This window comes from Cryptomeria japonica, chromosome 8 (assembly GCF_030272615.1).
Source record: "Cryptomeria japonica chromosome 8, Sugi_1.0, whole genome shotgun sequence".
In the NCBI taxonomy this organism is placed as follows: domain Eukaryota; kingdom Viridiplantae; phylum Streptophyta; class Pinopsida; order Cupressales; family Cupressaceae; genus Cryptomeria; species Cryptomeria japonica.
This window is the reverse complement of record NC_081412.1, coordinates 458,629,743-458,642,353: the sequence shown is the minus strand read 5'-3', so window position 1 is coordinate 458,642,353 and position 12,611 is coordinate 458,629,743. Positions and strand designations below refer to the sequence as shown.

The 12,611-nt window shown below is 41.2% G+C and overlaps 1 protein-coding gene across 2 annotated transcripts in view; it reads left to right on the top strand.

Annotated features, from left to right (window-relative positions):
• The window catches only part of LOC131061694 (uncharacterized), a 171,628-nt gene that overhangs the window by 136,691 nt on the left and 22,326 nt on the right, over positions 1-12,611 (top strand). For both annotated transcript variants that reach the window (XM_057995510.2, XM_057995511.2), the window contains exon 9: positions 10,961-11,112. In XM_057995510.2, coding sequence (XP_057851493.2) covers positions 10,961-11,112 — 152 coding nt within the window. The remainder of the gene's footprint in view (positions 1-10,960; positions 11,113-12,611) is intronic.

Here is a 12,611-nt window from a genome sequence, read left to right as displayed (position 1 = left end):
ACCATTACATGTAACTATCACTCGACCACTTATGCAGTGGGAGGACTGAAATTACAAACTTGCTTGAAAGTAGGCGGCAAGCCAGCCTCTTCCACTTTTTTAGTGGGATGAGAATTACAAAGCAGAACTGGTTAGTAGTACTACTACTTAACCTTACAAAAACAGAGATAAGAGAAGGAGAGTAATGCAGATTATAACAATGTGAACATGAATTTCTGCTAAAACCAATCTGCAAGCTGGAATTACAAATTAGCAGCCTATGAAAATGCTAAAAAACTCATAACTTCCTCAATATACATCCAAATCACTTCAAACCAGTCCCAATCCCACAATATATCTCGTGCAACAACAACTAACCAAAACCATGTTACCAAAAACCCCTCATTAATTTGGCATGCATCCCAATGCAAACAAAAAAACCACGCTAAGCCTGAGAGTTTCGATTTAGCTTAGAAAATTCAAAACTCAAACAAACATGCTATAAACTCAGAAAGTATATCGCCAGTGCTGGGAAGGAAGAAAGAGATGATACCCATAACCGTCAGTCGCTTCAACAGAGAGTATGATCGAAAAGGTACTTCAACCACAGGCAAACCAACAAGTCTCCAGAATCACTTCAACACCAAAAATGTCTAAGGCAAGCTCTGAGAATGTAGTAGAATACAACACGTAGCTAGGTACTATGTTTCAAGTACGAAACCGGGAAGCACTAGGGAGACGCACTCCGAAGCCTCAAGTTCTGTCGCCAAACCGACAGCATAACATTATCAATTTTCAAGATGAAGCAAATGGGAGCCCAAGGCTCTTATTTATAACTTCTCACCATCAAATCCAAATGCAAATTCCTTCAAACTCAACTCCTTTCATTTGCATTTCATTTCACCTCATGTGGACCCCAAGTGTAGGGCCATTTCCCACAAGTCAAACTTCATGCCAAAGGCATGGACCCACGTTAAACACTTTGGCAAATATTAGAGATGCAATAAAAATAATATTCCTCTAAGTAATTTCGATATCCCTTAGTACACATGAATTTTGCCAAACTTAGGAGATAATAGACATTAATCCCAAATTCCATAAATCAGTAGCAATTATTCAGATTAATTAAATATTAAACCTTAGGATAAGGAAATAATATTTAATTGCGTTACATATGACTCTCGTACTGATTACTGTCAAAACCAAGATGAAACTGAGCCAGCAAGACCACTGAATTGTTGCAAGATCAGGAACCTGTCCACTGCCAGACATAGAATTATGCCATACTGCCACTTACTAAAAATAGTAAGTCAAGAGCTAATGCTCCGAAAAGCATGATCTTCACGCCTAGTGACAGAGCACAGAAAGCTCAGTAGGACAGTGTCACCAAAATAGCCATTCCCTGACTTACTAAAAATAGTAAGTCCTTGCTTCATCAATGTTGGACCCTCATTCTTCCTTCCACCTAGCCTACGGGTCTCAGGAATAGGCTAATGGACCACTGGAAGGTCATCAATGAGAAGGGTACATTACAAAGGGTGACGACTTTTCAATAATGAACACTTGTTTCAAATTGATATTGTAAGGTGACGATTTTACAATTATCAATTTATCTATCTTGATGGATATCATGTGACTTGATATCTGTGGACATGTCATGATAGTATATATATCTCTGAGACATTATGGTAGATATTAGTTGGTTGATATCATTAAATAAACCATAATTATGATAGAGATCTTCATGGTGAATATTATGAACATAATATTCGTGGACATGCCATGAATCATTATCAGTATGGTAGGCAACATGTGACTTGATGCTAGTGCACATACCTTACTTGATAACTGTGAGTTATGGTGAGTATCATGAGACTTGATATTCATTGTTGAACCATATCTTTGAATATTACTATGGTGTGATATCTCTTCTCTTCACAATCAATGGATGAATTGTGATGTTTTCTCCAACATGAAATGTGTCCTTCCTAGTTAAGAGGGAGTGTTAATTCTTGTAACGTCGGTCGTGCAATTTCATGATTCCGATGCATAAATTTGATTACATGTTAACATATATAATAATAGATTAACTATTAGTATATACGTTAACAAATAATGAATAAATCAAAATTGAATTATTGTGTTTGGCACCGGTTACACCGTTTCATGTTATCGGGTTGTGATTAAGCGATTCTTAATAAATCGCGCTCCTCATGATCGGTCAAGTAAATGATCCTTAATGCTTGTTAACGTGCTGTGGTGAGTGGTACGTAGGGAAGAGATGTGTCTTCCCACGTGGGAAGACATATCTCTTCACTACGTAACCCCTCTTTCACATATATAACATGCATACAATGAGGAGGATGAGCACACCGAAATCAATAAGTGTTGTACATGGAAGACATATCTCTTCACTACGTAACCCCTCTTTCACATATATAACATACATACAATGAGGAGGATGAGCACACTGAAATCAATAAGTTTTGTACATCCTTCAATTCACACTACAACAGTTCAAATACAACTTTCAGGTTATATCTCCATCTCTTCTATCTTCTTGATCACATAATTTGAATAAATTTAAGAAAAACACCTCATTCAAATTAAAATTACAAATTTATATATATATATATATATATATATATATCGCATTAAATATATAAAAAAAATTGAAATCACCGAAAACATGTTAACTGTGTTTTAACAACATATCGAATTGCACAAGAAATATGCATGGATGTTGTGGGGAGGAGTTTCAGCGCCCCATCCACTACGTGGTGGTAAGGGGCGCCCCCCCCCAGCCCAGCCCAGCCCACCCCAATTATAAAGCCCTTTTCCTCCAAAATCTCATTTAGGGCATAAGTTCAATTTTTTAATAAATAATAGAAAATCTAATTTCATAATAAAACATTTGCATGACTATATTCAAAAATACTATTATTCTTTTACTTTTTTTCTTTTCAACACAAAAGTCAATAAATAATTTAATAACTAATAATTAAAAAACAACTTTCTTTCTCTTTTATTTTTTTAACAACAATTACCCAAAACATAATTTAATTTTCACTAATAATCCAACATTCACTCTAACTAGACAATTAAGAATAATCGATTGTCTAATTAAACACAAAAATGATCTTAATTTAATTTATCCTTAATTCCATGTAAAAACACAACACACATTAATTACTCATTAACTACTCAAGAAGAGAATAATTAAATACACAAAACGCATAACACATAGCATATGACTAAAAATAAAATAAAGACATGACCCACATACCAACATCGGAAAAGTGGTCTACTTGGCTAACCGACAGGGTAGACAAAAGATTGACGACACTCACAACAAGCAAGGCTAGGGTTAACATTAGGGCCTTAGAACTACCTCCTCCATTTCCATCGGGTTAATTAGGTACGCTCAGACCTGTGGAGCCAAGTGGAGTCGATGCCTTGTACCTGCAATTTCCAGCATCACTGAACCATGCATACATATATATACAAACACGATAAACACACCGATGAAGAAGTATCGTGACATTCCGTCTCACACCGAAGTGAGTGACGGAAAATCATCTCCTCGCACTCCATACACTTCCACACAACACGACGACATATACATAAAGCAACGTGCACTTGAAGCAAATGTGTTAGTCCATCGTTAGCAACACATAAATAACATTAACATTTCCTCATTAATAAAATACAATGCATAAACAGAGTTAACAACTACACATCAATAAGAAATTATGTATAATCAAATTCACCAATCATACTCCAAAGCATAATACCAGAATAAAGAATCACAATCACAATAAATCAACCATCCACATAAGCCACTGAAAAGTCAACCTTGGTCAACAAGGTCAAAAAGGGTTTGGACAGGGTAGGGGTACTACACTATCACTCTTCCCCAATCCCCTATCTCTACCACTCTCTATCTCACTCTCTCCTCACTCTCCCAAGATCTAGGCCTATCCCTCTATTTCTCTCTCTCACCCTCAGACCCCCGCGAGGGGTGCTACCCTTGTTAAGGGTAAAAACGTATGTTAGTATGAATAATAATTATAAGTGTGTTATGTGTGTTTATGTTTTGCTGTTGCCGAGAGGTTCCCGTCGGGTAGTTGGGAGTTGGTGACGGTTGGCAACTTGGCCAACCGTCGGGTCTATATATTGTTTGGTTGGAACCTTGGCAAGGGGGGAGGTATGAACAATTCGGGATAGTGGAATAAAGATATAACTTTCTGGTCTATCTATTATCATTGGCATCAAATGTTGTAATGTACATTGTTTTGTTCCATGAATGCTTGGTATGTGTAGGGAATACTGTGTTATCTGATTATCCATCAACTATACATTTAGGACTAAACATTTTGGCGCCGTTGCCTGAATGAACTTGGAGATAACTATGGCGGCAAGCGGAAGCAATTAATGGGCCGGCCGTTCGACCAACAATTAATTGTCGTGGACAGCGACACATACGAGGAGAATACCACGGAACAGGAACGAGAGGACCAGTTGACGGCGAACTTGCTAGAGTTGTGGGACGTGTCAATCACACAATACATGCAGCGAGAGGCTCAGTAGAGAGCTGTCTCAGAAGGCACGGTACGTGGTGAACTCACCGTCAGCACCCCCGTCTTTGACCTCCTTGGGAGCATTCCAAGGTTACTTGCCAGAAACTTGATTGCACGACAAAACCAAAGAGAAGAAACAACAAAGGAACTTAGGCGGCAACAAGTTCTCCAACGGTACGAGGAACGGAGTCGTAGGGAGGAAGAGGAGAGGGAGGCCAGTCAGCGTCAGCGTCGTACCTCTGGCACTTGATGCCCCTACGGCCGAAGAAAGACAGACGTACCACTGCTACCGAAGGAGTAAACGAGGGAACTGTACGGCGATCCCTTCGCAGCCCTGAACCCAAAGAAGTGCAGATTTATGGTACCACAAGGGAAACTCCTGGGCCACATTGTTTGTAAGGAAGGATTGAAGACAAACCCAGATAAGATTGGAGTGATTATTAACATGGAAAGTCCAACGAACGTAACAAGGGTGAAATCATTCCTCGGTCACGTAGGCTATTATCGGAGGTTCATCAAGGGCTTTGCGCAGGTGTCGTGGCCATTGGATAAGCTGACAAGGAAAGGTGAGCCATTTGTATGGGGTACGGAGCAAGAAGAAGCTTTCATGGAATTAAAAAACTGACTAGTGAGTGCACCTATATTATTATACCCGGATTGGAACAAGGAATTTCATGTGCACGTGGATGCCTCCAACTTTGCAATTGGTGCTACCCTCGCCCAAGTAGGGGCACAAGGACTAGACCATTCCATCTTCTTCGCAAGTCGACTCCTATCAAAAGCAGAAAGGAACTATAGCACAATAGAACGAGAGGCACTAGGGATGGCGTATGCAGTTCAGAAGTTCCGACACTACTTGTTGGCCACACCGTTCACATTTTATGTGGACCACTAGGCACTAATGTACCTAGTGAATAAACCAATCATCCAAGGGAGGGTAAGTCGGTGGCTACTGCTTTTACAAGAATTCACCTTCACCATTGTTGTATGGCCAGGGAAGTCCCATGTGATTGCAGATCAGCTATCAAGGATCAGATCAGGAGAACCGGCCGAGGGAGTAAATGAAGACTTTCCAAATGCACACTTGTTCCAAATTGCAATACTACCAACCTGGTATGAAAAGATAGGGCAGTATCTATCTACTTCCACATTTCCAAGTGAGATGCCTTCAGGGGAACGAAGGAAATTGGCACTAAAGAGCAAAACCTTCCAACTAATTAATGGACTTCTATATAAGATGGGCCCCGACCAAATCTTGAGGAGGTGTGTCATGGAGGAGGAAGTTTGCGGTGTACTAGAGGCACACGACGGATTGGCAGGTGGACATATGGGACCAGATGCAACTGCCAGGAAAGTGCTTCTGGCGGGGCTATGGTGGCCAACTCTACACACGGATGCCCGAGAGTGGGTGATCGGATGCGACACCTGTCAACGAGCCGGAAAACCCCTCAAGAGGGATTTCATGCCTCTCTTTCCTTCCTAGCCGCAAGAACTATTCGAACGATGGGGCCTGGACTTTGTGGGACCTCTGAAACCAAGTAGCCTACACCGGTGCAAGTACATTGTGGTAGCCACAGAATACCTCACTAATTGGGGAGAAGCTAGGGCCCTGCCCGATAACACAACTTTGAGTACGACACGGTTCTTGTACGAACAGATTGTCACTAGGTACGGGATACCACTTCGAATCACTAGTGACAGAGGAGTGCACTTCGTCAACTAGGTAATCCGTACCATGACCGTGGAATTTAAAATATTCCATAACCTATCCAGCTCGTACTATCCCCACGCTAATGGGCAGGCCGAGGCAACCAACAAAGTTCTGGTATCAATAATTTACAAGTCATGTGGAGTGGAACAACAGGTTTGGGAGGAAAGACTACCAGCCGTGCTATGGGCCTACCGTACAACATACAAAGTCACTACCAGACATACACCGTTCCAACTCATGTACGGGCAGGAGGCAGTGGTACCAGCTGAGTACACCGTGCCAAGCCTTCGGGTCGCGGTAGAAAATCGATTAGGGGATACCGAAAGCATGAATGCAAGGCTGGATGGGTTGGTAAAGCTGGATGAACGGAGACTGATGGCACAATGGGCGACTGAGGTAGCACCACGTCGGCGAAAGCATTGGCACGACCAGCATTTGCGGAAAGCCAACTTTTGACTGGGACAGTTAGTTTTGAAGTATAACGGTCGGAACAAACTTCGACCAAGAAAGTTCAAGGTCTGTTGGCTCGGGCCCTATAAAATCAGAGAGGTCGGCAGTAACGGATCAGTGAAACTCGCAACTCTGGATAACAACCCAATCAGGGACCCCGTGAACGGTTCCAAGTTAAAAATCTATAGAGAAAGAAATAAACATGTGATTGGGATCAACATGCCAGGATATGCCACGAGAGGACATTGGACCATTGGTCAAGACAAGGAGATCCAGGAAGACCCAGTAGTACAAGAGGAACCCTACCGGAGGGATGACGATTGGGCAAAGCCCTCAATGACTATAGAAGAACGACTTGTACCAAAAAGGGTGGAAGGTGTAGCAATTCCCAGGATTCACAAACATCTCACGAATGCGTATTTCGGAGGCCCAACTGTGTGGGTACGGGTCTCGGGATATTGGAAAAACGGGCACCATACGAAGGAGCTCGGGAAGGGTACGTCGCATATGACATTGACGAAGAAGCAGAAGCTCGGATGAAAACTGAGAACCCACTTAAAGAAGAGGAGCCAGGAGACCTAGAGGAAGAACTTAACCTGGAGGAATATGGGGCAACCCTAGGACCATGTTTAAAAATGGTACTGAAGACAGAGGATTTGTTTGTCATCGCATCTGGGGCAGGCGAGATGGAGGCTGGACCTAACTCATTATATTGGGTGATTCCCAACCCGGCTAGACCACCGGAGATCGACGGAGAAAGAGTAAAATGGTACCACCAATACGGGGACCGGTACATTGACGACCGCTACAAGGGTGTGGGACCCGCCCCATTGGTGGACAAAATATGGGACCTGGAATACGTAGGGACCTGCTGCACACAAGAATGCTACAGAAGACTGCCACATGTGTGTACATGGTTGCACGACTCAGAAATTAAAGCGAGGATGCCCAACAATACATCAGGAGTAAAAAGAAGGATCAATGAGGAGAGAGACGCGGAACTAAATAAGAAACGGAAGGAGGACAAGGCGAGGAATGACGAACCAGGGAAGGAATGGAGGAAAAAACAAGGTAACAGGCTGGGGAAAAGGAAACAAAGGAGACAAGGGAACTTCTTGCGCGAAGTAAACTCAATCAACCGGCTAGTGGCCTGCACCAGAAGGCACAAGCAGGCCAAGTGATACCAAGGTAAACTGAAGGCAAGGAAGCTAATATTGAAAAAACTATGCCAGACAAAAGAAATAAGACGATTGGTAAAACAAGGGGTCTTAAAAGCTGAAGAGGGGAAATACAGGGAAAAAGCAAGGAAGGCCAAATCTGCAGGTGTTAGAAAATTGAAATGTCAGGCAAGTATAAGTAAACGTAGTAAGGAAAAAGTAAGGTTACTGAAAAAGCAAGTATTTTATGTCAAATTAATAAAACACATTTACCTAACCCTAACCCTCAAAAAGAAAAGTGCTTATAAAAGTTGCCGGGAGACCCCATTAGGCACAACGCAGGAAAGAGAGCGGGGTGAACTTGCGAGTCAGACAGCATTGAGCAGAACAGCTGGTACAGATGCAGAAGGAGTCCCGAAGGGAGTGACCAATCTGTACGGTGTACGGATTACGCAGTCTGGAAGGCAAGAGAGCCAGGGAGCTGGGCCGTATAGTGTATGGATTGCCCAACAAGTTATACCGTACGACGTACAGATTCAAGGCGCCAGAGAGTTCAACAGGAACCACCGTATGACGTACGACACCAGAAACACAGCAAAAAGAAAGACTTTTTCGTACTTGTACGACGTATGCAGCACGAGGCACAAACGAAAGCTACCGTACAACGTACGGCCTCCCTCCAGCATACGAGTATGACATTCAGTGCATGGTGTTGGTGCGTACAAAAAATGGAGCAAGAACAAAGGGGACCCACCGTATGGCGTACGGCTTGACTGTACGGACACGATACAAGGCAGGGACACATCTTCACTGAGCGGTGTATAAACAACGCAAACCAACACGTGCAGAAGCAAGGAAAATCCGTACAGTGGTAGACAAGGAAGTAGTACGACGGGAATAACCGGGCCGTACGGCAGGCATTTGACTGGGCAATCAAGGCACGAGGGTATAAGAGACGAAGCGCAGAACACAAGGAAGGGATCGTATAGCTGGGAAACTGGAAGTGATATAATGGGCCGTACCAACTAGCGAGATAATCTGGTAGATGGTTATAATAAGGACGCAGGAAGGGGCTTAAGCAAAAGAGTAGAGAAAGGCAGTTGCAGTACAACCATGACTGCCATAGAGCCTGCCAGCAACAGGAAAACCAGGAGCAGACCGAAGACAACAAAGGACCCAGAGGAACTCACGGTAGCCAATGTAGCATTCGAAAGTGTGACTGGTAGTGAATGTCATACCTGGTGGGAGGAAAACCCTCCAGATCATGTGATGAAGGAATTGCTTAAAAAAGCACAGGTCGACCATGCTGTGCAGATGCCCATATTTAACATTAAAGAGTTCGAGCCAGTCCTACGGACCATGGTATCCGGTTATAACCCTCACGAGCGTGCTTCGGTCATCCATTTTCAAGGGCACACAGTGCGGGTTTCATTCAAACCTGAGGATTTCAGACGTGTATTTGGCATATCGAATAAAGGAGCAGCGGCTGCCAAACCAACCAAAAACCTTACCAAAGAAAAGAAAAAATGGTTGATAGACCTGGTGTGCAGAGACGACCTTACAGAAGAACAGTGGAAGAGCGTCTAGGTCGATAGCAAAGGAATGAAGCGTAGTTTTATCGCACCAGAAGAGTGGAGGATGTTGATGGACTTGGTTAAAAGCCGCCTGACAGAGGCAAGTCGGGCTTCAGATATCGCCATATGGATGATTGGGTTAATGAACGGGATCAGATGCGGGAAAGTGTACAACTAGGGGCAACTCCTGGCAGAACGCATTCACGACTTCCTGAGATTAGAGCACAAAGCATTTTACATGTGCCATCATGCCATCAGTTTGTTCCTAGATGCAGTACGCCTACAGGTACCGCCAGAGGATTGGGGGACATTTGAACCTCAGGGACGGGTAGAACCAAATAAACCCACTATGTACTACTACATTCACCTGGACACCCTTGGTGACACAGCACAACCCGCACGGAAGAGGAGGAAGCTAGACACATCTGTGGAAGTGGAGGAGGTTACTAGTGCGGAGGAGTCTGAGGAAGCGGAAGAAACAAAAGAACTGGAAAGTGGGGATGAAGGGTTCCATCTATCGGAACACACCACCGTAGAGGATGAGGGGGAAACAGAGTCGTGCCTGCAGGAAGAAGATGAAGAAGAGGAGCAACAGGGGGGATTGTGGGCACAATGGAAGAGCACGAGGGTAAAGTTTACGCCCTCAAAGTTAGCATTGACTCGTCTCCCATCACTTTAGAGGAAGTTGATCCATAGTCAGATTGCATCACTGATGTTAAGGGTCCTCTCTTCAGCAAGGACTTTGCATGGGTTGATCAGGCAAATCTAGAGATGTAGTAACCATAACCATGTTAGAGGATAGAAAACAAGGCGAGCTGTAGGATATTGGTGTCGTTGATAAACAAGCAAATATCATGGTTGTATAATCATTGAGGACCTATCTCAAATTGTCTAAATAGGACTTGGACAACTATGGATGTTGGGTTAAGTGGTGTAAGCCCCTTTGAGACTTATAATTGCCATTTTTATATTTGTTTTGATGCCATGGATTTCATAATCCATGAGCTTTGTATACATTTGACAATATATATAATGTCCCTAAAAATGTTGTTTCCTCAAGGTAAAATCCACTTTTATACTCACGTGATTGATGTATACTTGTGTATATGATCAAAGTGGCTTTTATTTGATTAGTTTATTAGTGAAGGGTGCAAGATACACATTTTAAACCCTCAAAAATATCTATATATTTCATGGCTTTTTCAATTTGCTGACTAATATACCCCATTGGAGGCACTTCAAGATTGTGATTTTTGATTACCTTCAGTTCATTTATGTCCTCTGGAATTTTTTGCCCATTCAAAATCAGGTTCATTTGGAATCCATTAAGTTAGCACAATTAAAAATGTGAACATGTTATATCAATTTTTTGTGATATTTAATGTTTTGGAGAGAAGGATTTCTTGTTTCACACTGTTAAGTGCATTACATTTCATTCTATCTATTATTTCATTTTTTCATATTCAGAATTGGCAATCAGTTAATCTTTCCTAAGTCATGGTTTTGCAGTAGCAATGTTGTTGAGGGAAATGTAAAGCAACATGTTACTGCATCTTTCCCTCATTTTGGGCATGCAGGCATAGTCGAAGCTGCCAGGGAGCTCTGTATGCAATTAGATGGAAATATAGAGAATGAAGAGCAGATATCTCTAGTGCATGAAGGTAGGGGACTTCATTGTAAACTTGTATGTCTGAAAGTTTTCTTTATGTTCTTTTCTGTATTGGCTTATGTATTTGACAGATGAGTAAATTAGCTTCTGCAATCTATTTTATTGCTATTTGGTATATTAAAAAATGATTAAAGCAATATATTTTTGCATGTTAAAGAGGTTGACATTAATATAGTTATTTGAATGGCTATATTGAACTGATATTAATTAGGAAGGATTTTTGGAGATCTAATTTTTGGTTCTATTACTTTGGAATAATGTTGGAGATTTGCACTATATATATTATTTCTGGAATTTTTTATTTCTTCCAAGAAGGGACTATATGTTCCTTTGAAAATTGAAATTATTAATTACCCCAGGGTTCGGAAGCAATAAAAAGATATCACTGTGTGTTATTGGGATGGACTTTCCTTTGACCTAATAACTTCTGTTTTCCTGTGGATTCTAAATATACATCACAAGACACCACTCCAGACTGAATTTTCATTTCTGCTCTTCTTCAGGCTGAATTGTCACTGTTCATTGAATTTTTTGTTTGATTGAGCAAACATAAAATGCCTTGTTTCTGGATGTTACTTTTATTGCTGCATATTTATGTTGTTTTTTTGTACAGATCTGTAGTAGGCACAACTTCTTGTCTTTGCCTCTTTGCAATCACAAAGCTCCTTCAATCCTTTGCTTTTAGATGGCACTTGTGGAAATATACAGCTTTCCTTCAGCAATATTATCTCCTCCCAACACACAGGCACTTTTTTTTTCCTCATGCTCCAAATCAAAACATCTCACTAAAGTATAATTACACAGAAAATTCACATTAGTAAAAAAGTAGTCTAATTAATGGAAAAAACTACATCTACAGGTACATTTAACTAATGGAGCTATCAGCAATCAGGCAACTAAAACATTCTGGAATTGCATCTTGTCAATTAGAACTTTATTTTCCCTTTCATATTTCTCTTCAAACTTCCACTTGTTTTCTCACGCACTGTTATACCAAAAGTTGAATTTGGTCTTAGAAAAGACAATGTAAGACACTTAAATGAAAGTTTGAAACACTGTTATCAAATTTATTAAACTAAAAAGAGATATTTATACAATTAATATTGTTTGTTTCCCATCCTATTTTCTAGGATGTAAAATCACTTCTTTGTCCAACAAAATCTATTCTTCATGAATCTCCTATCAAGCCTAACAAATCCAATTGACCAAGCTGTCTAACCTAACTAACCTGACTATGATTTAAAGTAATCAAACTAGAAATACATCCTAGTGTATTATAATTCATACAGTATGGTTTACAAACACAGATTCCTAACAAACACATTTCCTATTTGGTAAATATTCGTTTAGTCTGTGTATCCTTCATCATTTATTCACATTATTTGTGTGATTGCTTGAAGGCTCCAATTGTAACTTCCATGTTTGAATCAGTTTTACACCAGGTTCTGCAATTTGTCAAAATTTTATTTTATCATTGTATATAAAAAATTA